Below are 26382 nucleotides of genomic sequence, written 5' to 3' on the forward strand. Positions count from 1 at the left end.
CAGAGGCCAGAGGTCAGCTGAAACCCTGTGTTGTGTGTTCACAGAGCATTGTGATAACTCATACATGTATATTATGTATGTTGTGTGTTCACAGAGGTCAGAGGCCGGAGGTCAGAGGTCAGCCGAAAACCTTTGTTGCCAAATCCAAGTACGACTTTGTGGCGAGAAACAACACCGAGCTGTCTGTCCTTAAAGATGAGCTGGTGGAGGTAACACCTCATTACCATATCATTACCATATCATTAAATACAATGATTACCTCATTACCATATAATTATATAAGGACTGTATTACCTCATTACCATATAATTATCCAATGATGACTTAATTTCTTTATTTAATGATCATTTGATGTCAACCCAGGACCAATAGCAGATCTACCAGCTCTGGCGCGTTGTGAGCTTGTAGATCTGCTTTTTTCAAAAGAAGATACATTTGGTACTCGGGGGTGGAGCTCGAAACCCGATACCCGAAAAAACCCGAACACAAGTTTATGGAGTACCCTATAGACAAATCCACAGAGGGTTGCCTGGGTGCGGCCATTACTGAGGTGTACCATTAAGCACAGCAGCACTGATTAGCTACACCTGGCCTACAGAGCACCTGCTCCATGGATTACACCTCAGTAATGGCCGCGCCCAGGGCACCCCTCTGTGGATTTGTCTATAGTAAAAGATGCTGGTTCTGTTTTTGAATTTATTTTCATCTCCCGTCTTTCCACTAAATAATATAAAATACTCGATAGTGGTCTCGATAAGCCTGATCGATACGGTGATCGTTAAACTGAATCATCCTTTTACGTACAATCTCCCACAATGCACTGCTCCTTCCTGTCAGGTGGTCGACGACAGGAAGCAGTGGTGGAAGGTCCGAAACGGAGCCGGGGCTTCGGGCTACGTGCCAAACAACATCCTGGAAGTCACCAGATCGGCCAATCAGAACGATGCGGGGGCGGAGCCGGTCTACAGTCACACCATACAGGTGCAGTAAACAGTCATAAAGTGGCGGAGCTACATTCTACAGTCATAAAGAGGCGGGGCTACAGCATACAGTCATAAAGGGGCGGAGCTACATTATACAGTCGGAAAGGGGCGGAGCTACAGTATACTGTCATAAAGCGATGACATCGGGGAACAATAATTTTCTACCTCTGGTCTGCTTTGAGGCAGGACTCCAGAGAAGAAGAGAAGATATAACCTCATTGTCAGCTCTGTAGCACAGTGGCCGGCAAACTGGGTTCTTCTGGATCGGACTAGTGAAGAAACACGGGGAAGGTTGCCGTATATTAGATTAGTCGATGGGTGGACTAGTGTAGAAACACAGGGAAGGTTGCCGTATATTAGATTAGTCGATGGGTGGACTAGTGTAGAAACACAGGGAAGGTTACTGTATATTAGATTAGTCGATGGGTGGACTAGTGTAGAAACACAGGGAAGGTTGCCGTATATTAGATCAGTCGATGGGTGGACTAGTGTAGAAACACAGGGAAGGTTGCCGTATATTAGATTAGTCGATGGGTGGACTAGTGTAGAAACACGGGGAAGGTTGCTGTATATTAGATTAGGTGATGGGTGGACTAGTGTAGAAACACAGGGATGGTTGCTGTATATTAGATTAGTCGATGGGTGGACTAGTGTAGAAACACGGGGAAGGTTGCCGTATTTTATGTCACCATAACACCCTGTTCCATTATGTGAGGTCATCATGTCGTCATATTTATTGTACTGTCCTATTGTTTCATATATTTCACATTTTTTTCCATTGTTTTATATTGTTTAATATTAATATTCTCCCACATCTGACACCAAAGCTCATGATGCCAAAGAAGGAGTTTGAGCTGTTCAAGGTAGGCCTGGCCCTGAGCCTATAGCTGGATCTATAGATCTGCTCTTTAGTTGAGTTGCTGTGATGCTGTGATGTTTGGACGGTGCGTTGTGAGCTTGTAGATCTGACGCTGATGTGAGCTGTTTGGACCGTGCGTTGTGAGCTTGTGTAGATCTACTCTACGCGTTGTGAGCTTGTAGATCTGACGCTGATGTGAGCTGTTTGGACCGTGCGTTGTGAGCTTGTGTAGATCTACTCTACGCGTTGTGAGCTTGTAGATCTGACGCTGATGTGAGCTGTTTGGACCATGCGTTGTGAGCTTGTGTAGATCTACACTACGATGCGTTGTGAGCTTGTAGATCGGCCATTCTGGGTCAAATGCTCCTCAGTGCAGTTTGCGGTGCGTTCGTTTCCAGTCTCAGTGCAGTTTGCGGTGCGTTCGTTTCATGTCTCAGTACAGTTTGCAGTGATGCTGTGAGTGAACAATAAAGCCACACCATACATGCTCCTTCTGGCGTCCCGACATGTTTCGGAAACGGAGGCGATGGAGATCAGATAACTACGTTGCGCGATCCTGTCTCGTCTCCGAACTACTGTATGAGAGGGTCGTGTCACACCTCGCCTCTCAGTCATTATAAAATACCCAGTAACCTGACACCTCTTGTGGTTTTATTGCTTCAATGAAACTAGTTCAGAAAGCCCGTCCTAAAGCGGATCTATTCCCACGTCGGAAGAAGCATGTATCGGCCTTAAAACGCCCCCCGCCCCCCCACCCCCACCCTTTCATTATCGCCTCACGTTTCATTTCATTTCATTTCTTCTTTTTTTTCACCCTTCCAGCAATTACTGGGAGAGCTGAACGAGGTAAAGGAGACCAACGTAAGGAAGTTGTTTTTGAGAAGCTTTGATTATTTATTATTATTTAAGAAACCCTATTTTATGTTCTATATGTGTATCTATCTGTATGTTGAAAATATGTTGTTCCACTCCAGGGACCTACAAGCTCCAGGGATTGTGCCGCACTATACGAGCTTGTAGATCTGCTATTTTTCAACAGCTAAAGTATTTACGGTTCAAGTGGTTAAAAGTGTCTTTGGTTTCCATCCTGAATCGCTGCGTTCCGACACACACACACACGCACACGCACACACAGCACCGCTCAGTCCTGACGGGTCTGATTTCTTTTTCATCTTTCCCTCAGAAACAGACCATGAAGACGGCGGCCACAGCCATGCCCCCCTCGACGCACATCGCGACCCACCACCCCATGCCCAGCGCGGCCCACCACCCCATGCCCAGCACGGCCCACCACCCCATGCCCAGCGCGGCCCACCACCCCATGCCCAGCGCGACCCACCACCCCATGCCCCCCGCGGCCCCCATGCTTCCCCCTCCTGCTCCGGCCCCCTCGGCCATGAGGCTTCCCAGCCCTCCCCTCCCCCCCCCGGCCGCCAGCGAGCCCCACCCCCACCCGGGCACCGCGGCAGGGGGGCGCCACAACGCCCCCGGTGGAGACCCGGGTAACGTCACCATGAGGGAGCAGCGTGCCAGCCAGCGCCACGCGCCCGTTAACCGTGAGTGATGGATTGATGGTGACTAACACCCTGAACACCCAGGACGAAGTTCACCGTCCTTTCAATTAGTAACACCCAGGACGAAGTTCACCGTCCTTTCAATTAGTAACGCCCAGCGTAATAGTTTATGGATAACGGGTTTAGCGGTGACGAAAATGGAGCCCTAATTATGACCAAATAAAAACCAAAAACAACACTGCTCTCACATGGAGGAGGTTTAATTTGTACCATATATTTCCCCACAGGGAGGAAGTCCAACATGGAGGAAGTTCAGGATGAGCTGATGACCAGGCTGACTCTGGGCCGCAGCGCGCAGAAGAAGATCCAACACCAGGTGCATTCTGGGCCGGCGGCGGCGCGCCACCCCGCCTCGGCCAGCGTCACCTACGACTCCGCCCCCAGAGAGGTCAGAGCCTGGCTGGAGGCCAAAGGATTCAGCCCTGTGTAAGTTTAATAATACGTTCCTCTGTTGTCCACCGCTGACGCATTGACACTTCCTGATGTGTCGATAGTTCCTGATGATGTGTCGATAGTTCCTGATGTCTCTCTCTCTCTCTCTCTCTCTCTCTCTCTCTCTCTCTCTCAGCACCATCACCAGTCTGGGCGTTCTAACAGGAGCTCAGCTGTTCTCTCTCAACAAGGAGGAGCTAAAAACAGTGTGTCCAGATGATGGCGCCAGAGTGTTCAGTCAGGTGACGGTCCAGAAAGCTGCGCTGGAGGTGAGTGAGTACTATAGAGTATACTGTAGTATACTATATGAGTCTAGAGAATTCTATATATTTTGAGGTATTTGTTTACTTGAGTATTTCCAATTTCCACTATACTTTTACTCCTACTCCACTCGACTAAAACTACGTAAGACGAAAAATGTTCGTCGACTACCTTTTTTCCACTGATGAAAACTACATGGAAACTAAATAAAAACTAAGCTATGACGACTAAAACTAAGTTTTAAATATACGGACGATTTCGCCAACCAATTAAAAACTAGACTAAAATGTTAGGAAGGGACTATAGTGGACAAGAGTTCCAGTATAAGTCATTTTACACTTGGTTGCATGCTGAAAATAGCCAATCTACAAGCTCACAACGCGTCGACTACATTTTAGTCGACTAAATCAACTGTAGATTTAAATCTAGTGTTCTAATAAATGCATTATTAGAAAACTAGATTTATTTTATTATTACAAAACATGCATGAACCACTTCAGCCCCACAGAGCCTCGCAGTGTTTTCCGTCTTTCTAATTATCTGTTAGGCCCAAAAAAAGGTGTTTATTGTCATAATTTGTCAACTGGGCTGTTGTCTTTGTCTGAGGCTTTACAGGTCTTTAAATACATTTTAAACGTCTATGGTGGAAAAATGAATTGGGAATTATTTTCCGGTGCCCTCGCAGGGGGGGCGGGGCTGGGACACTCTAGATTACATTTCAGCCGTTTGCAAAATAGCCGATCTACAAGCTCACAACGAGCGTTGTGAGTCTGTAGATCTGCTATTTTTGCATACACCTGTAAGGTCGTCGAGGCTAGGGCAAGTGCATGCTACGGGCTATAAGATGGAGTCTGAAGAGGTGGGTTTTCAGACTACGGAGGAAGGTTGGGAGTGAAGGCTCATACATAGTCTGGATTTTCGGTGGTTAGGTGACCACCGAACTACAACATGACGTCACAAGCCGCGGTGAAGAGCAAACCACCGCCACCGCTCCAGCCCTTCTCTCTGTTTTTACTCACCACTGCTCAACGTTATTTCAGCTCCGGTGGTCAGCTCACCACCGGAGCGGTGGTCACCTCACCACCAAAAATCCAGACTATGAATAGGCCTTCAGTCTGTAGTTCTGACTGTAATGGGAAGTTCATTCCATAGTTTAGATTGGGAGTGAGTCTGTAGTTCTGACTGCAATGGGAAGTTCATTCCATAGTTTAGATTGGGAGTGAGTCTGTAGTTCTGACTGCAATGGGAAGTTCATTCCATAGTTTAGATTGGGAGTGAGTCTGTAGTTCTGACTGCAATGGGAAGTTCATTCCATAGTTTAGATTGGGAGTGAGTCTGTAGTTCTGACTGCAATGGGGAGTTCATTCCATAGTTTAGATTGGGAGTGAGTCTGTAGTTCTGACTGCAATGGGAAGTTCATTCCATAGTTTTGGAGCCAACATCTCTGGTGTGATTAAGCTGGTCAGGTGGTGTCTTGTTTTCTACCTGCAGGTCTTCTTCTGACCACCCCCCACCCCCCCCTCCCCCCTGAAGGTCAGAGGTCAAGGTACCGTTGAGCACAAACACGCTGCGTTCTGATTGGCCAGCTTTAAATGAATGACTCATGCCCTGCGATGTGGGTTTTCAGCCAACCACGTCAGCCCTATACAGCCCTATACAGCCCACACCGTACATTTTGGCCATTTTGAAATAGTTTTTCAAAGATTCTTTGTATACGTTTGAAAAACGTTTGAGACATTTTTTTTGCGGCTTTCGCCTTTATTTTATATTTTTTATAGAGGGACAGACAGTAGGCTGACAGGAAATGGGGGAGAGAGATGTGGGGGGGGTGACATGCAGTAAAGGCCGCTTGGATCGGGAGTCGAACCCGCGGCACACTGCGCAGACTCGGACTACCGGCCACGGCCCAGGCCATATTGAGTACTTTCTAATTTAGGTACTTTTGGTACTTTAACCCCAAAAAGTAGCAAGAAGAACTCCCAGAAGGGGTTCTTCTTGTACTGTATGTACAGTAAATAGCAGCTTAACATTTTCTAAACATTTTACTTTTTTTTCTGAAAAAAAGATTTAGAAGGTGTTTATTTTAACAATCGGCCTCAATCCTACATTTTTCTGCAAATACTTTTGTACTTCTTTTATACTAAAGTACATTTAGAATTCCGATACTTGTAACGGAGTAGTTCTGTTAGTGCAGTATCGATACTTTCACTGAAGTAAAAAAACCTACTTTTTTCCACCCCTGCCTGTTGACGGTCTTTTAACGACAAACGACTGAACGAAACCGTTCCGGCTGTTTTGACATTCATTCCTAAACCTGGCTGACAGAACACGGCGTGCAAAAAGCTCTGTATAGAATATTAAGTAATAAAGTATAGAGATAGTTTTAGTACAGTATACCCATCACCCTCCTTAACTCATTTGCACACCCACTAAAACCCACTTTTACACCATCGTTTGCTGCTGGCGTCCCTTTTTAGACGAAGAAAAAGCGTTTTCAGGAGGTGAAAACACCTCCCGGTGGAGTGTAAATCTTTGAGAACACCGTCTCCATGTGTACGGGCAAACGATGAATCCGCAGAACGTGTGACATCACAACTAGGGCTGTGAATCTTTGGGTGTCCCATGATTCGATTCCGATTCTTGAGGTCACGATTCGAACTCGATTCTCAATCCAAAAGTTTTCTTCTTTTTTTTACCAGATTCAAAACGATTTTCTATTTAAAATGATTAATCGATTCAATACATAGGATTTCATCACAATCTATACTCCAGTCTTGAACTGAAGTGACTACATGTAACTTGAAAATGACTGAAGACATGATGTTTACTGTGATTAGGGGGAGCTTACATTTCATATCACAGACACCGTGTAGTGAAAACTCCTGTAACTGTAACCAGAAAAAGAAAAAAAAGAAAGAAAAAAAAAGGTTTTTGGAAATTATGAATCGATTTTGAATCGCTTATAACGGAGTCGCGATTCTAATTTGAATCGATTTTTTTTGACAGCCCTAATCACAACCCATATCTCTGCTGTTCCGTCCGGAGGAAACCTCATAACTCCAAAATGTTTCAGGAAAATGAAAAATATACGTTTTTAAAGGAAATTAATAAAACCTGTATATTTTTTAAACAATGCAATACTGCCTCATGTTGTTGGTGTTGTTGTTGTGACATTATATATTGTCAATTACTTGCATGAGAAGGAGAGAGGTGGTGGAGTTGGCTGTTTTAGCAGACAGTTTGAGGGTCCAATGGAGTTAAGGGGTTTTGTCCATTATTGGTTCAATAACACTGATTTATGGAATGAAATAAAAAATGGAGTTATGAGGTTTCCTCCCGACAGCAATGTATTACATTGATACAGAGCCGTAGGTGATATTTGGAGTTCCTAGAATGAACAAGCACTGTCTCCCCCCCCCCCCTTCATCCTATGAATACAGATGTAGTGACTAGTGACGCTGAATGTTAACCATGATGTAAACAAACCGTCATGCCTTTATGTGGACAAGCCCACCAGTTTGGTTAGCCTGATGGGTGGTGATAGGTGGTGATCCACCTGAACTGAAGCCGCCGCACCCACAGCTGTAGTTGTATGATAAAGGGGGAGGGGTTAGGGGAGGGGCTGATAGTGTGATGTCACTATATTACTGTTTATTTCATTGGCCCGTTTGACTGTCAAGGGTTCAGCCTCCAGGAAGAAACCCTAAATACAAAGTTAATGAAGTACTGTCACCTCATAGACACATGAAAAACGACTCCAGGGTGTCTAATGAAGTACTGTCACCTCATAGACACATGAAAAACTGGAAAAAATCCATCTTTAAGAGTCTTCAGAAGCATTCATATTTTAATCGCGCTGTAACGTGTTGCATTCCTTTGTTTTCATCATGTGTCTATTTCACGCCTCTGTGACTGTCTTTGTGTTGCATGATCTTTGAGACATATAGGGCTCCATTTTCATCACCGCTAAACCCCTTATCCCTAAACTTCGTTGCCTTTTTTTTTAATACTATTTTGCATAACATTTTTGAATAGTTAAAATGGCCAGTCTACAAGCTCACAACGTGTCAATGTAGATTGGCTAGTTGAACTATTCAAAAATGTTTTTCAAAATAGTTAAAAAAAAATGTTTTCCCACTGCTGGAACTAGTGCTAGAACTGTTTTGTTAATACATCTTTCTTTGAGATCTACATTAGACACTTTGACATCTACATTGGACACAAGCCTATTTAGACACACTATTTTATTGAAATAAAAAAAAAGATAATCTACGATTTATTTCTCCCGATCCCGATCATTTGAAAATGACGTGATGGGCATCCCGACATGTAACTCATCTGAATGTTGTCTCGCAGCCTCGGACCAGTGGTTCCCAAACCTTTTCATTTCAAGGACCCCCAAATTTACACTAATTAGCCCGCAGACCCCCATTTGAGGAGATATGCCAGGGACCCCCCCATTAGAGAAGATTTTTACGGCTCTCAACCAGTTTAATTTCAAGGACCCCCAGTTTGACATGCATTAGTCTACGGACTATGGACTCTACGGACTAATGCAGGGTCCATTTGGTTCCAAACTATCAATTAGCTGGGGACCCCCTGGAACTCCATCGAGGACCCCATCAAGGACCACTTTGGGAACCACTGGTGTAGAGAATCAATGACCCCCAAACCTACCCCTAACGTCATGGGAAGTCACGCATTAACCTAGTCTGTCTGTCTGTCTCTGTCTCTGTCTCTGTCTCTGTCTCTGTCTCTCTGTCTCTCTCTGTCTCTGTCTCTGTCTCTCTGTCTCTCTCTGTCTCTGTCTCTCTGTCTCTCTGTCTGTCTCTGTCTGTCTGTCTGTCTGTCTGTCTGTCTGTCTCTGTCTCTGTCTCTCTCTCTCTGTCTGTCTGTCTGTCCTCACACCTGCAGAAGAGTTCAGGCAACGAGCTGCTGGAGATAATGAGAAGGAGACAGGAGAAGCTGTCGGCCGTCGCCTTGGACTCGGGGGTGGAGTCCTTCGACGAGGGGAGTGCCCACTGACCCCCCCCCCCCCCCCCCCCCCAACCCCTCCATAAGAAATGGAAACCCAAATAACTCGGCAGCAACAACGACCTCTTTTTTTCGGAACCGACTCCATAAAAGGACAAAAAGCACAAACACACGTTTATATAAATCCGCAAGTGAGGAAATAATTTCTCTGCCATGTTTGCCTGATGTGAATGTGAATCGAATGAGGACATTGTGTGATACGGTTGATATCAATGTATAGTCTCGCCTGGAACTACACCTCCTGAATGCTATATAGAGTCTGGAACTACACCTGAATGCTATACAGAGTCTGGAACTACACCTGAATGCTATATAGAGTCTGGAACTACACCTGAATGCTATATAGAGTCTGGAACTACACCTGAATGCTATACAGAGTCTGGAATTACACCTGAATGCTATATAAAGTCTGGAACTACACCTGAATGCTATAGAGTCTGGAACTACAACTGAATGCTATATAGAGTCTGGAACTACACCTGAATGCTATACAGAGTCTGGAACTACACCTGAATGCTATACAGAGTCTGGAACTACACCTGAATGCTATACAGAGTCTGGAACTACACCTGAATGCTATATAGAGTCTGGAACTACACCTGAATGCTATATAGAGTCTGGAACTACACCTGAATGCTATACAGAGTCTGGAACTACACCTGAATGCTATATAGAGTCTGGAACTACACCTCCCCAAGCAAGGAAGCTGCCATTTACGTTCACGACAATATATTTTAAAATATCTTTACTTTTTTTTCATTCATGCTAAGCAGCAAGCTATATGTATAGAGGATTTATATTTATATTAGGATGAATGTGCACGACTAAAGACGAAACGGAAGTGGGGAGGAGGCTCCACTTCCGCTTTATATTTGACTCATGATCAGAGCTTCCGTTGCTCCAGACTGTATGACGGAAGCATTTATATTTGACTCGTGATCAGAGCTTCCGTCGCTCCAGACTGTACGAGGGAAGCATTTATATTTGACTCGTGATCAGAGCTTCCGTTGCTCCAGACTGTATGATGGAAGCATTTACTGTATATTTGACTCGTGATCAGAGCTTCCGTTGCTCCAGACTGTATGACGGAAGCATTTATATTTCACTCATGATCAGAGCTCCCGTCGCTACAGACTGTGACGGTTCAGCATTTATATTTTACTCATGATCAGAGCTTCTGTTGCTCCAGACTGTATGACGGAAGCATTTATATTTTACTCATTATCAGAGCTTCCGTTGCTCCAGACTGTATGACGGAAGCATTTATATTTTACTCATTATCAGAGCTTCCGTTGCTCCAGACTGTATGACGGAAGCATTTGAACATTGCGAGAGGCAACAGTCTGGCAACGTGAGATTGGTGTCAATATGAATTGAATGAGGACATTGTATGATGTGGTTGTCTGTGTAAGTAAATGGTCTGTAGAGCAGAATGAATTCCCCAAAACCGCCGATCTACAAGTTCACAGCGTGTCGCATCTGGACATGCGCTGTGAGCTTGTAGATGTTCTATTTTTGCTGCTCGGGTGCAAGTGGTTAACAGAAGTGGCGTTTTAAGGGCTATATCTTAAAAAACAAATTCAAATAAGTGTAGGGGTAAGATAGGGCCCTAAGCGGTTTAAGCATATTTTGATTATTGCGCTAATATTGTTAATTAATCGCAATTATTTCAGCCACAATAATAATCGATAATCAATCCATGATTGATCAGATCGTTTTCATATCGTCGATTGTAGTTCGGCTGTTTTTTTTTGCACACGACCAAGTACGTAAATCTGACTTTAGGACGAAGTCACCGGATGCACTTATTGTTGTGTTTATTGTTGGTTCTCAACCAGTGGTCCGGGGACCACCACTGGTCCCTAGGGGGCTTCCAGGTGGTCCCCAGCTAAATGATGCATAACCAAATGGACTGTTTCGTTTAACTCTTGAGAGTGTAAAAATGTTACGCTCTTGAGAGTTACATTATCGCATTACTTCATTTCAAGTCTACACAATAATAAGAATAATAAGAATGTAGAAGAATTATTATCTGTTTGCCTGTTATCTCTCCTAATGGTACCAACATCAATACAGCATGGAATTGTGGACAAAATCTTATCCAACGATAACAAAAAGAATATTCTTTAGTTTTGGGTCTGAGAGGCTAAATGTCATCAAATGGTGGTCCATGGCTCAAATGGGTCTGAGAAGCTAAATGTCATGTGGCTCAAATGATGAATAAATAAATAAATGAATAAATAATGGCCCTCGATATGCAAAGGGTAGAAAACCGCTGCTATACAGTATGTGTGTACAGTACATAATGTACAGTAAAGTTAAACGGACCAATGGAATGCAGGAACACTGATTGTGCTGAAAAGGCATTTCACAATAAGTTGCGGAGCAAGTGGAAATTGATTGATTGATTATGATTCTACATGTTTCTGTTGTTTGGGGGAGAGAGAGAGAATTGTCATAATTATTTATATACAATCGTCATTGTTTTTTTGGGGGTTTTTTTTGTATTATTATTTGATGGTCATGCCAAAAGAATAACTTAATAGAACTGAGAATAGAACTGAAATATGATAATAAAAATAATATAATAAAATGTAGTTGTGTGCTCCTTTCCAAATGCCACGCTTCTTTCCAAATTAATGTAATGGAGTAAAAGTACAATATTTGCCTCTGAAATGTAGTGGATTGGAAGTCAATAAAGTTCTGGAATACAAATATTGTAATTAAGTATACTTAAGTAAATCTAGGTAGGTCTACTTTGTTGTTACTTTACACCACAGCAGGCCTATAGGCAAATAGGCACGGGTGAACATTGGTGGTGCGTGCGTGCGCACGCACGCGAGCGAGGGAGAGATGCAGTTTTAAGAATAGGCCTATACATTTATTCTGAATCATTTCAGAGTGGTACATCCCTGCTCTTCATGTTTATGACGGTTGAATAATTCTACTGAAGAGGGAGAAAAATGTAGCAGAGCCGAACGTCAAGTTACAGTATTGTATATAGGCCTATGCACAGCTTACGTATTCTCATTCTATAATAAATAACATATTGGTTAAATCTATTTGTGATTATCTGACTGAATTATACCGATTAGAACAAGGTAACCTGACTCCGCCAGGTGGTGGCACCATTGAGTCACAGACAGTAACAGTCACAGTAGGCATTAATGTCAGTGGGGCAGCAGTGGCTCAGAGTGCCTGGATGGGCAACCCTAAGGTTGCCAGTTCAAACCTGCTCCCCCAGAGTTACTGTCGAAGTGTCCTTGAGCAAGACACTGAACCCCTAATTGCTCCCGGTGTGCTAGTTGGTGCCTTGCATGGTTTCCGCTGCCATCGGTGCATGAATGTGTAAAACTGTGAATGGGTGAATGTATATGCACAATCTCTGTAAAGCACCTTGGATAAAGGTGCTATATAAATGCACCATTTACCATTTGTCAAGCTATCTCTGAAAATCTATGAAAAGGTTGGATCTGCAATATAGAAGCTTAGAAGCTATTGGGGGTCCCTGCTTCATCTCTCTCAGCTATTGGGGGTCCTGCTTCATCTCTCCGCTATTGGGGGTCCCTGCTTCATCTCTCTCTGCTTCATTGGGTCCTTGAAAAAACATTGAATTCCCCTGGTATAATATATTAATAAGGAACAGGATGAACATGAGAAGTTCAGTCACACGAGAGAGACTCGGAGTAGAACCGCTGCTCCTTCGCCTGGAAAGGAGCCAGCTGAGGTGGTTCGGGGCATCTGGTTAGGATGCCTCTCGGGCGTCTCCCTAGGGAGGTCCTCGATGCACGTCCCACTGGGAGGAGACCCCGGGGCAGACCAAGGTGCAGTTGGAGGAAACACATCGACTCACTGGCCTTGGAATGTCTCGGAATCCCCCAGGAGGAAGTCACTAATGTTGCTCTGGAGAGGGAAGTTTGGAGCTCTCTGGTGGAGCTGTTGCCCCCGCGACCCGACAACGGATAAGTGGTTGAAGATGGATGGATGGATGGATGGATGGATGGATGCAGTAGCCTACATCATATACCATGCTGGAAAGAAAGAAAGAAAGAAAGGATTGATTGATTGACTGTAGCCTATACTATTTATTAACATATTGGAGAATTACAGTATACATTTCAAGCTGTTCAATTCATCAAAAGAAGAAAGAAAGAAAGAAAGAAAGAAAGAAAGAAAGAAAGGAAGGAAGGAAGAAAGGTAAATACCTCATACTACACATCACTAAAACTCCTGGATCAAACCTATTATTTTCAGTCAAGCTCATCTCATCTTTTAGATAAATTCTGCTCTTTGGTGCGCTTGTTAAACAGAAACCTGGCAACCCCAGCCCGTCCACCCTCTAAACCCAGCCGTGTAGAAACTTAAACTCGACTTGATTTCTTTCCCCCTGTTATTACAATATCACGCAAAGAGAAAGCACGAGACACAATAATAATAACACTATTAATAATAATACATGTATTAATACAATAATAATAATACATATACTAAACACCGTTTTATGCTAACACTATATTACCGTGACATCAATACTCAGTTCCGCCGGTTCCGGTTTCCAGTCGACCGTTTATCACCGACGCACCGCTCCCCCTCCATGCAGTGGGAAGAATTATTGTTTACAAAGAGTTATAAAATAGAAATACTTATCAATACGATTGTTTATAAATAAGATCCTTTACAGTATTTTATCATTTATTTTCGTCACCATGGGAGAGAAGCCACTCAGAGTGTAAGTGTGAACATTCAGATTAAATAAATAAATGTCAGAATCGATTAAAAATATACTATCTATACGAGAGTCTAAATAACTAACATAAATACACTCAGAAGTTTGGAAACGTAACTTTTGGTCCATTATCTCTCCACTTCATGGAGAAGTGAGTGTGTGTGTGTGTGTGTGTGTGTGTGTGTGTGTGTGTGTGTCCGTAGGTTAATGTGTGTTTTGAAACACTTAAATGTGATCTTTACTGAAAACTGTTTCATGTCAAGGACCCCCAAATTGACACTAATTATCCCAGGGACCCCCATTTGAAGAGATATGCCAGGGACCCCCATAAGAGAAGATCTTTACGGCTCTAGCAGTGATTCTCAACCCGTTTAATTTCAAGGACCCCCAGTTTGACATACATTAATGGCATTTCTATCTCTGGGACCCCCAATTTATATTGTAAAATCAATGTTAATTTAACTCTGAGAGTGTACAAATGGACCCGCTAGGTTCCATTTTGTTCCATTTGTACACTCAGAGTTACAGACCCTTACGGGTCTATTTGGTTCCATGTTTTAGGGCCGATTCATACTCCGCTGTAGTGCCGAAATGATTTCGGCTCGTCAGAAATTTTCAGTAGCACCGAAGAGACGACTTTAGGTCGGTACCCGCCCCCCCCCCGAACCTCAAATGACGTCACATTGTAGGCTCTACAGAGCCGAACCGACTTTTATTCGGCTCTAAAATAGGAGTATGAATCGGCCCTTACACTCTCAGAGTCACAGACGCGTAAGGGTCCATTTGGTTCCATGTGTTATGCACTCTCAGAGTTACAGACCCATGAGGGTCCATTTGATTCCAAACTATAATTTAGCTGGGGACCACCTGGAACCCCCTCAAGGACCCCTGGTGAAGTGTGCCCAGCTTGGCGTGTGGTGTGTTTGATGTGTGTCTCTGCCCCTCCCTCCAGCTTGGCCTGTGGTGACGTAGAAGGCCGAGTGGGCGCGCTGTTCAACAGAGTACGAGGCATTCAGAAGAAGAGCGGACAGTTTGACGTAAGAATCGTTCAGACTCTGTAACGAATCGTTACTTTTAAAAATACTAAATAGTGCTTTTATATAGCGCTTTCTGAGGGCCTCCTACATACACGAAAGGAGAATTTACGTCATATGTGTCTGAGCAAATCGGCCTTTACATAGATTGTGCATTACATTCACCCCATTCACACACATTCACAATTTCACACACCTTTACATAGACTGTGCATTACATTCACCCATTCACACACATTCACACACCTTTACATAGACTGTGCATTACATTCACACATTCACACACCTTTACATAGACTGTGCATTACATTCACCCATTCACACACATTCACACACCTTTACATAGACTGTGCATTACATTCACCCATTCACACACACATTCACAATTTCACACACCTTTACATAGACTACATTACATTCACCCATTCACACACACACACACACACACACACACACTCACACACCTTTACATAGATTGTGCATTACATTCACCCATACACACACACACACACACACACACACACACACACACCTTTACATAGATTGTGCATTACATTCACCCATTCACACACACATTCATACACCGATGGCGGAGGAAACCATGCAAGGCACCAAATTACGTATACATATACACAGAGGCATTTAGTATTAATATCACTATAGTCCAAGATTAAGTAAATTTAAAGCAATTGACACTTTAAAATAAATAATTTAATAATTATACTGTATACGTATACGTGATAACATATTTTATTTCAGTTTATAAACCTTTTTCTTTTTTCTTTGAGAAACTAAAAAGGGATCCAAAATAATTCTAAATCGATAAAACTGTATTTCTTTTATAGATAGAAACTTGTACCATACTTCATAATACTACTTTTTTACATGCATAAAGTAGGTAGGTAGAAAATAGCTAAACCTAATAATTCAACATTTCAAACGTCGAGAAGCTGAGATTTGACAGTCTGTAGCGGTCGACAGTACTTGCACGCTCTGCTTACGCACTAGTAGGCCATTTATGGCCTACTAGTGCGCTAGTGCACTAGTGTGCAACAAGCAAGTAGGCACTCGACAGAGTGCAGTTCTAGTTCTTTCTGTAATCAGTGAATCGAAATGAATCGGTTAAAACGTCCCAAATTGACAGTTTTAAATATATGTTGATGATTCATGATGTAATCTCGTTAATCACAATTATTTTCGCCACAATAATGTACTTTTACTAATGTTACAGTTAATTCTTTAATATCATAATTATGTAATTATTAATGTTCCAGTTACTGCTGTGTGTTGGAGAGTTCTTTGGAACGACTCCAGAGGCCGAAGCAGAATGGAAGGAGTACCAATCTGGAGCCAAGAAAGGTATCTTAACCCCTTTTGGTGTTTTAACCATTATTTTAAACTTTATCTATTGTAAAACAGCAGATCTACAAGCTCATAGCTTGTAGAGATTTTTGAAAAATTGTTAAAATGTGGCACAAGCTTTGAATTGGGCTAGTATTATTAAACCTTTGCAGATTACAGTTTAACAATAATTTAACTGTTGAGAGCTTAACCGTTAATTGAAGCCTATTATTTAATGCTACCCTTAAAGGGACACTTCACCCCTTTTGCAGCCAGATCTTATTTTAATGCAGTTTGGGAGACACAAACACTTTCCTGGGGTTTTTACGTGGCTAAAAGAATATGTTTTTAGATATTTTAGTATTTCAAAGTGTCCGTGGGCTCCATGATGTCATGGACACTGGGCTCACTTGCTTCCTGGACTACAACCCATCCATGGTGCGCAAATCTGAGCTGCGACCCTCCCATCTAGGCCAGAAAGCTCTAGCGTTAGCTCAGCCTATCTCGATCTAATAATAATAATAATGTCTTCCAGCCCCCATCCACACCTACATCCTGGGAGCAGCCAGCCAGGCGACGGTGAAATATTTCCCCAGTGCCGACGGCTGTGAGCTGGCTGACAACATCACTTATCTGGGTGAGTAGCGCCACCACCAGGCCTGGCTGACAACATCAGTTATCTGGGTGAGAACGTTATATAGTGTGGTACGAGGCGGGCGGCAGTGGATCAGCGGTAGAGTGGCCGGATGGGAACCGTGAGGTTCCCGGTTCGATCCCTGTGGAAGTGTCCTTGAGCAATTAGGAGCAATTAGGAACCCCTAATTGCTCCTGATGTGCAGGTTGGTGCCTTGCACGCCATCGGTGTGTGAATGAGTAAATGTAATGTACAATCTATGTAAATAGATGTGTGTGTGTGTGTCTCTCTGTGTGTGTGTGTGTGTGTGTGTGTGTGTGTGTGTCTCTGTGTGTGTGTGTGTGTGTGTGTGTGTGTGTGTCTCTCTGTGGCCCCAGGGAGGCGGGGCCTGTTCTCCGGGGCCTCGGGCCTCCAGATAGCCTACGTCAGCGGGCGGGAGGCCCAGGCGGAGCCGGCCCCCTCCCACTGCTTCTCCCCCAAAGACCTCAGCGCTCTGGTGGCTCCGCTCACCTCCTCCAAGTTCAGAGGAGTGGACATCCTGCTGAGCTCCCAGTGGCCGCGAGGGGTCTGGAACTACGGGAACACCCCCCCTACGGTAGGTAGAACTACAGGAACACCCCCCCCTACGGTAGGTAGAACTACAGGAACACCCCCCCCCCTACGGTAGGTAGAACTACAGGAACACCCCCCCCTACGGTAGGTAGAACTACAGGAACACCCCCCCCCCCTACGGTAGGTAGAACTACAGGAACACCCCCCCTACGGTAGGTAGAACTACAGCTCCCAGCGGCCCTAAAAAAAAAAACCCTAACCCCTTTTGGTGTTTTAATTAAGCATTATGTTATACTTTAGCTGTTGAAGAATCATGAAAATGTGGCGCAAAACCGCAAATCTTTGAATATATATTCTTTCAGAGTGAAATATTTTAACTCAAATCTTTGCTTCTAGTGGGGGGGTCCTAACCTGACGCTGCCAGATCCAAGAAGCTTGCTACACAAATTTGTTTCACAGCTTATTGGGATCTGGGATCGCGGAAGCAAATTCGATGACGGTGCTGTTCCTTTTTTTCAAGATTCTTGGTAGATGATTGGATGGGACCGTCTGTCTATCACCGTGTGGGCGTGCAAACACAACCAATCATATTGACGTGTCTATATAGCTTCACATCCGGTTTCGCACATATCCCGCCCTTAGCTCACGCTGATTGGTTCGGTACGGAACGGATTGGTGTTAACTGAACTCCCTGAGAGATCCCAGATGGAAGCTGTGTTGGGGAACATGGTTACCCAATACCGCCCCCATCTGGCAGCGTCAGGTTAGGGGGGTCCCTGGAACAACATATTTTCAGATGGGGGTCGGCAGCCAAATACAGATAATTCTGGGCACTGTATCTTTCCCGTAAACCTCGTGTTTAGCAGCATATACAGTTAATATACGGTAATATACAGGTGTGATGGTACAATTCGGGAGTTTACGGGAGTTTCCTGTAATATACACATCCGTATTCCATGATTTTTGCGCAGTGCTTGACATGAAATATTGAGCACCACTGATATAGAAACAGGTTTTTCAGAAATCTGTCAGGAGACATTTGTAGAATCTAAATGGATTAAAGGGACGTCTCTTCTCTTCCAGGAGGTGAACACCAGGTTCTGTGGAACCGGCTCCATGGCCAACCTTGCGGACAAACTGAAGCCGCGCTACCACTTCGCTGCACTAGAGGGCGCTCACTACGAGAGGCTACCATACAGGTACATTTCAACTTAGCCCGCTAGCATTTATTGACAAATTAGGGTCTAATTCACGCTAGCATTTTTCCCAGTTGAGCTCTTATTTTGAAATTGTTTACAAGATGGGTCTATGCCGGGGGCTCTGGAGGGTCTATGCCGGGGCTCTGGAGGGTCTATGCCGGGGCTCTGGAGGGTCTATGCCGGGGCTCTGGAGGGTCTATGCCGGGGCTCTGGAGGGTCTATGCCGGGGCTCAATCACATTGATTGATGTGCGTGCGTGCGTGCTTGCGTGCGTGCGTGTCTGTGCGTGCGTGCGTTGTGTGTGTGTGCGTGCATTTCCCCCGTCAGAAACCACATGGTCCTTCAGGAGAACGCGCAGCACGTGAGCCGATTCATCGCCCTGGCAGCCGTCAACAACCCTGACAAGAAAAAGGTGTGTGTGTGTGTGTGTGTGTGTGTGTGTGTGTGTGTGTGTGTGTGTGTGTGTGTGTGTGTGTGTGTGTGTGTGTGTGTGTGTGTGTGTGTGTGTGTGTGTGTGTGTGTGTGTGTGTGTGTGTGTGTATACTGTGTTGGCACAAAAATGTCTTTGTCTTAGATGTCTTTGATGTCACAAACATGTCTTTATTGTTGCTACAATTCTATCATTGGAACGGCTGCATTTTACAATTGATGGAATTGTAAAACACAGCCAATTCATTGATAGAATTGTGAAACGCAGCACACGGCCTGTCTTTGAGACATTGTTGCACATATTAGGAGTAAGAGACTCATTATTGAGCTTAAAGATGTGTGTGAATCTCAACACACACACCTCTGTTATATTATTGGGTTTAATTCACTTTAACCCATTCTGGGCGGGAACCCCTCTTGGTGTTTTTTTTTTTTTAATACTGTTTTTATTAGACATTTTTTGTATGTCAATTTCAGAATATTAGACAATGATAATAAGTAATTCAGTTAAATAAAAATGAATAACAGGCAATGTAAATGTTCCACATACAGTATAATAAAAAAGACAAACATAAACATAAACATGAAAAAACTAAAAACAGTTAATCAATGACAAGTGTGAACAGACAAACAAAACAGACAACAGGACAGACACTCTTGCTCTCAAACTTCCAACATGTTGTTGTAAATTAAGTAAGTTACAGACATTCTTTTTTAAATAAGAAAAAATTAAATAAAGAAAAAACACTCAGTTCCTTTTCTTTCAGTTCCTTTTCTTTCTTTCCAATTTTCTATTGTGCCATCTATTGTGTAGGAGGGGTTAGCGTGCACCTATTGGAATATTCAATGAAGGGTTGCCATGTCTGGTAGAATCTATCATCACTCCCTCTCAATTCAAACTTAATCTTTTCCAATTGTAAGTAGTGCATAACATCTCCCATAAGTGAAGTGTGAGTTGGAACCTGTGCTTGTTTCCAATTCAACAGTATCAGTCTGCGAGCCAGTAGAGTCACATATTTTACCATGTTATATTGGAAAGTCCCTCTTGGTGTTTTTAATTGGTGTTATACTTTTATCTATTGAAAAATAGCAGATCTACAAGCTCGTAGTGTGGCACCCCCTTCCTACACAAACCCATTGTATATTGCATAGGGCTGTGAATCTTTGGGTGTCCCACGATTCGATTCGATTCGATTCGATTCGATTCGATTCGATTCCGATTCTTGGGGTCACGATTCGATTCAAATTCAAAAGCATTCTCAAAGCATTCTCAAAGCGATTCTCTATTCAAAATGATTCTCGATTCAATACATCAACAATCTACTCCAGCCAACTGAAGTGACTTGAAAATGACTGAAGACATGATGTTTACTGTGATTAGGGTGAACTTACATTTCATATCACAGACACCATGTAGTGAAAACGTATGAATTATGAATCGATTTTGAATCGTTCATAACGGGAATCGTTCTAATTTGAATCGATTTTTTTTGACACCCCTAATATTGTGTATTGTATGTACAACTTCCCCCCTAATACGTGAGGTGTCCACGTTTTCTCAATTACTTTTTAATTAAATGTTAGTGTTCATTTTGGAAAATGAACAGAATAAGGATCCATAGTAATGTATTCTATCATATAATGTATTATAATTTATCCTAATGTGTTATGAACAGTTCCTGTATGCGTTCAACATCGTCCCGATGAAGACCATGGAAGCGTCGGAACTGGTCAAACAGCCGACGGACGTCACAGAGAACCCGTACCGACGCCCCGGGAAGGACAAGGCGGAGCAGCAACGCAAAGACGCCTTCGACCTGTCTGCGGAGGAGGAGGTACACCGACTGCTGTTGGCATCGTTAGCCTAGCGTCGTTAACCTCTGACCTGTAGGAGGAGGAGGACGTTATACTGACTTCTGTTAGCATCGTTACCATAGCATCATTTACCCTTCGACCTGACTGCGGAGGAGGAGGTACACCGACTGCTGTTAGCATCGTTAGCTTGGTCCCGTTTGTGCCGCACGAGGTCGCAATTCTCGTCTTTGCGTTGACTTTGTATGTAATGGCGCCACTCTAACCATCCATGTCTGAACGCACCTTTAGCACCCAGAGCTAACATTGACCTCTGTCTGCCCCTCAGCCAGCCTCCCAGTTCTTCTTTGACCTGGGGGGGGGCAAGAACCGGGGCCGGGGGGGTCCCGGGGGGCGTGGCCGCAAGAGACCCTCGGACGGAGACGAGCGGCAGTGGGACGGGGGAGACCGACGCCCCCAGGGACCGTCCGACGGAGACGGACGGTCCCAGGGACCGCCCGACGGAGACAGACAACAGAGGCAGCCTCGCAGACCTCGTGAGTTCACCTGCATGATTCATACTAGCCTCTCGTTGCCAGACTGTCACCTCTCGCAATGTCCAGATGCTTCCGTCATACAGTCTGGAGCGACGGAAGCTCTGATCATGAGTAAAATATAAATGCTTCCGTCATACGGTCTGGAGCAACGGAAGCTCTGATCATGAGTAAAATATAAATGCTTCCGTCATACGGTCTGGAGCAATGGAAGCTCTGATCACGAGTAAAATATAAATGCTTCCGTCATACAGTCTGGAGCAACGGAAGCTCTGATCATGAGTAAAATATAAATGCTTCCGTCATACAGTCTGGAGCAACGGAAGCTCTGATCATGAGTAAAATATAAATGCTTCCGTCATACAGTCTGGAGCAACGGAAGCTCTGATCATGAGTAAAATATAAATGCTTCCGTCATACAGTCTGGAGCAACGGAAGCTCTGATCATGAGTAAAATATAAATGCTTCAGTCATACAGTCTGGAGCAACGGAAGCTCTGATCATGAGTAAAATATAAATGCTTCCGTCGTATAGTCTGGAGCAGCGGAAGCTCTGATCATGAGTAAAATATGTCTGTGTCTCTCTCTCTTTCTCTGTCTCTCTAGCGGTCCCTACTGGTCCATGCTGGTTCTGTCTGGCCAGTCCTCAGGTGGAGAAGCACCTGGTCATCAGCATAGGAACGCACGTGGGTTACGCACGCACACACGCAAATGTTGATGACAATTAGCCTCTCAGACCCCAAACTAAAGAGTATTTTGTTGTCGTTGGATAATATTTTGTCCACAATTCCATGCTGTATTGATGTTGGTACCATTAGGAGAGATAACAGGCAAACGTTGATCAAAATATAAATTCTTCTACATTCTCTAATCGTGTCGACTTCTGGTAAACGAAGTAATGCAGATGTTTAACAATAATTTAACTCTTAGGAGAGTAAAGTTAAACCAAATGTTTTCCTAAAGAATGTTAGGTTCTCAGCTTCCTGATGATCCTACAGTAGATGACTATGTGATGTATTACCATGTGTTGTTATTGTTTACTGTAAATCACTCTGGATTAAGAGCGTCTGATAAATGACTATACATTGTACATTGTGTGCGTGTACGTGTATGTGTGCGTGTGCGGTGTGCGTGTGTGTGTCCAGTGCTACGTGGCGCTGGCTAAAGGCGGCCTCACCCCGCAGCACGTGCTCATCCTGCCCATCACGCACTGCCAGTCGGCCGTGGATCTGAGCGCCGAGGCGCTGGGCGAGATGCGACGCTACCAGAGCGCTCTGCGCGCGTTCTACCGCGCCAACGCGCAGCGCTGCGTCGCCTTCGAGAGGAACTACCGCAGTCAGCACATGCAGATGCAGGTAAACTACACCCATTCAGGACAGGAACCCCTTCTTGGTGGAGCAACGGAAGCTCTGATCACGAGTCAAATATAAATGCTTCCGTCGTACAGTCTGGAGCAACGGAAGCTCTGATCACGAGTAAAATATAAATGCTTCCGTCATACAGTCTGGAGCAACGGAAGCTCTGATCACGAGTAAAATATAAATGCTTCCGTCATACAGTCTGGAGCGACGGAAGCTCTGATCACGAGTCAAATATAAATGCTTCCGTCGTACAGTCTGGAGCAACGGAAGCTCTGATCACGAGTCAAATATAAATGCTTCCGTCATACAGTCTGGAGCAACGGAAGCTCTGATCACGAGTAAAATATAAATGCTTCCGTCGTACAGTCTGGAGCAACGGAAGCTCTGATCACGAGTAAAATATAAATGCTTCCGTCGTACAGTCTGGAGCAACGGAAGCTCTGATCACGAGTAAAATATAAATGCTTCCGTCGTACAGTCTGGAGCGACGGAAGCTCTGATCACGGGTCAAATATAAATGCTTCCGTCGTACAGTCTGGAGCAACGGAAGCTCTGATCATGAGTCAAACATAAATGCTTCCGTCATACAGGGCTACAGTGAGCAAATGCAGAAGAATGAAAATGAAAACATAAGAAGCATTACATCATCTGTAAGGGTCCATTTGGTTAACTCTATGAGCACCACCTGCAGGTGGTTCCAGTCCCTGAGAAGGTGGTAACTGAGGACCTAAAGGAGGCCTTCATGGTCCAGTCTCAGCAGCAGAACATGGAGATGATGGAGATCCCTGAACACAGTGACCTGAAACAGGTGCACACACACACACACACACACACACACACACACAGCGACCTGAAGCAGGTGTACTCATTGTAGCTGCGGCACATTCTTGCTCCGTGGCTGACTGTGCGTGTGTGTGTGTGTGACTGTGTGTGTGTGTGTGTGTGTGTGTGTTTGTGCGTGTGTGCATGTGTGTGTCTGTGCGTGCGTGCGTGTGTGTGTAGATTGCCCCTCCAGGGACACCATACTTCTACGTGGAGTTGGACTCAGGAGAGAAGCTCTACCATCGCATCCACAAACACTTCCCTCTGCAGTTTGGAAGGTAAAGGGTTAAACCCATTTAGGACCAGATTCTCTTTTGTAGATCTGCTATTTTTCAGCAGTTACAGTATAACATAATGCTTAACCCATTCTGACCTGAGATCAGATTCATACGAGGTTTCCACTCGACACACACTGGTCTGATCAACCCATTCTGACCTGAGATCAGATTTTAAAAAATGTCAGTCGCTCTTCGATTTTTCAAAAATAGCAGACCTACAAGCTCGTAGCGCGCCACTCGGTGGCGCGCTATGAGCTTGTAGATCTGCTATTTTTCAATAGCTAAAGCATAACATGATGCTAACACCAAAATGGGGTTCCCGTTCAGAATGGGTTAACACAGATGTTACAGTATAACATAATGCTTAACACAGATGTTACAGTACAGTTACAGTATAACATAATGCTTAACACAGATGCGTTCCCGTCCTTCGGAAGGTAACGGATTTAATATGATATGATATAATACTTTTATTGGAACAACAGATTCAACTAATTTACGGGAACTCCTTTTATGGTTATTATGGCCCGAATCAAGGTGACACAAGCTTGACGGTGTGTGTGTGTGTGTGTGTGTGTGTGTGTGTGTGTGTGTGAGTGCGTGCTTGTATGCGCTGCGTGCGTGCGCGTGTGCGTGCGTGCGTGCGTGTGCGCGCGTGTGTGTGCGTTCAGGGAGGTGCTGGCCAGCGAGGAGGTTCTCAACATGCCGACGCGCGCCGACTGGAAGGAATGCAAGCAGAGCCGAGAGGAAGAGGAGGAGTTTAGCAAACGACTCAGAGAGCAGTTCCAACCGTTTGACTTCGCCCTGGAAGACTGAGACGACCACGACCTTCACAACACACACCCACAATACTGCCTTTTATTTCTTTGTTTACAGACGCATGTGTTGTTCTAACGTCACTTCTATCGGCCTCCAACTGAAGGCCTGCCCTGTTTATCGGGTCTTTGATCGGATACGCAAAACGTGGAGGTCGGCCAGAGACCCTCGCATCGCACGTCCAAACCCAACTGTTATTATTCAGGAAAAATGTCATCATGAAAGAAAATAACGTGTGTTTCTTATTCAGTCACAAGCGCTTATTAAAATGTTTTTTTTCTTTTTAAACCCAGGGACAGATGGAAGCATTTCTATAAACCCAGGGAGGGTCACTGATGCTGACGAAACAGGGACCCCCTTAGCTGAGAGACTGACGAAGCAGGGACCACCTTACCTGAGAGACTGACCAAGCAGGGACCCCCTTAGCTGAGAGACTGACGAAGCAGGGACCCCCTTAGCTGAGACACTGACCAAGCAGGGATCCCCTTAGCTGAGAGACTGACGATTTTACGATGATAAGAGCGCCCCTACTATTGCTCAAAGGTTTTGGCTCCCCCCTGTATAGTAACTCTGGTAGCCTATTGATGTAATTTGGATTGTTTTTGTTTAATGGTTGAAGACAGGTGCGTGTGTGCGTGCGTGCGTGTGTTCTAATCTACAATCATTCAAGGAGTATTTTCTGCCGTCTGATCGCAGTTACATGTTTATTTCAAGAAGATCTTCTGTGTTTTTTTATGGCCTTGTGGATTCCTGGATACTGTTCTTGGTGTTGTAGGTGAACGACTGATTAATAAATCCTTATTTTATACTTTTGTGACGTCATAGATGTTGTTTACTAAATTCTTCTTAGGCTGGAAAACAAGCAAAAGTGACAATGATTATGATTTATTTTCTTTTTGACATTTGACATATTTATTTTCTTTGATTGATACACTTATGTGTCATATAAAGTCATGAAAATTAGCCCCACTTTTACCAGCTGTATATTAATGCACTAATATTCACAATGAAGCCAGTAGCACGTGGAATGGGACATTTTACACAACGAAGACCTTATTGTAGTACAGTAGGTAAGTACAATTTATATAATGTAGTCATTTATCAGACGCTCTTAATCCAGAGCGACTTACATTAAGCAAGAACAAAAAGCATGGCAATACATCACATACATAAATATAGTTATCATGAAACATGTGTAAGCTAAGAACGTAACAGTGGAATATCTATATAATGAAACTATACATATAAACTATACTATATACTATGAAGTGCTATGACTACATAAAATGCAATTAGTGCTGACTCTACGTAACATGCTATAAGTGTATAAAATGCTATACATAGTTATATCTAAGGGTACAGTAAGCAAGAACAACACATGGTAATACATCACGTACATTAAATATAGTCATCAAGTATCAGAACCTCTCATCGGTCTCTAACAGTAGAATATAGAAATAGGATCATAAGTACAATATCATTGTCATACCACTAGGGGGTGTGAAACTGCTTGAGTTTAACTTTGAATTGGTTGAATTGAAAACCTAAAACACAACACCTTTTTATAAAAAATGATTAAAAACAAAAACAAACAGATCTATAAGTTACTGTTTGTGGTTATTATTAAATAATTTGTTTGTTTGTTTATTCATTCATTCATTTACTTACTAACTATAAACTAAATTAACATAATCATCACGGCC

General features: G+C 43.8%; 2 protein-coding genes across 2 annotated transcripts in view; both read left to right on the plus strand.

The window, feature by feature from the left end:
* The window catches only part of eps8a (EGFR pathway substrate 8a, signaling adaptor), a 51932-nt gene extending 42784 nt beyond the window's left edge, over positions 1 to 9148 (plus strand). Inside the window, exons 17-23 of the mRNA XM_080756965.1 lie at positions 95 to 209; positions 838 to 981; positions 1811 to 1846; positions 3026 to 3398; positions 3644 to 3842; positions 3985 to 4117; positions 9024 to 9148. Of these exons, the coding sequence (XP_080613091.1) occupies positions 95 to 209; positions 838 to 981; positions 1811 to 1846; positions 3026 to 3398; positions 3644 to 3842; positions 3985 to 4117; positions 9024 to 9134 (1111 nt within the window). The 3' untranslated portion in view covers positions 9135 to 9148. The remainder of the gene's footprint in view (positions 1 to 94; positions 210 to 837; positions 982 to 1810; positions 1847 to 3025; positions 3399 to 3643; positions 3843 to 3984; positions 4118 to 9023) is intronic.
* A 4582-nt stretch (positions 9149 to 13730) lies between these two features.
* Positions 13731 to 25501, plus strand: cwf19l1 (CWF19 like cell cycle control factor 1). Its single transcript, XM_080757636.1, has 14 exons — positions 13731 to 13872; positions 14822 to 14906; positions 16178 to 16262; positions 16780 to 16881; positions 17256 to 17473; positions 18514 to 18629; positions 18957 to 19041; positions 20735 to 20893; positions 21199 to 21406; positions 22009 to 22088; positions 22548 to 22757; positions 23455 to 23571; positions 23766 to 23863; positions 24535 to 25501. Exons 1-14 carry the CDS (start codon positions 13850 to 13852, stop codon positions 24677 to 24679), a joined length of 1731 nt encoding a protein of 576 aa, XP_080613762.1. The 5' UTR covers positions 13731 to 13849; the 3' UTR covers positions 24680 to 25501.
* Positions 25502 to 26382: the final 881 nt, after the last annotated feature.

This window comes from Protomyctophum bolini (assembly GCF_963924005.1).
Source record: "Protomyctophum bolini genome assembly, chromosome: 23".
Taxonomy (NCBI): domain Eukaryota; kingdom Metazoa; phylum Chordata; class Actinopteri; order Myctophiformes; family Myctophidae; genus Protomyctophum; species Protomyctophum bolini.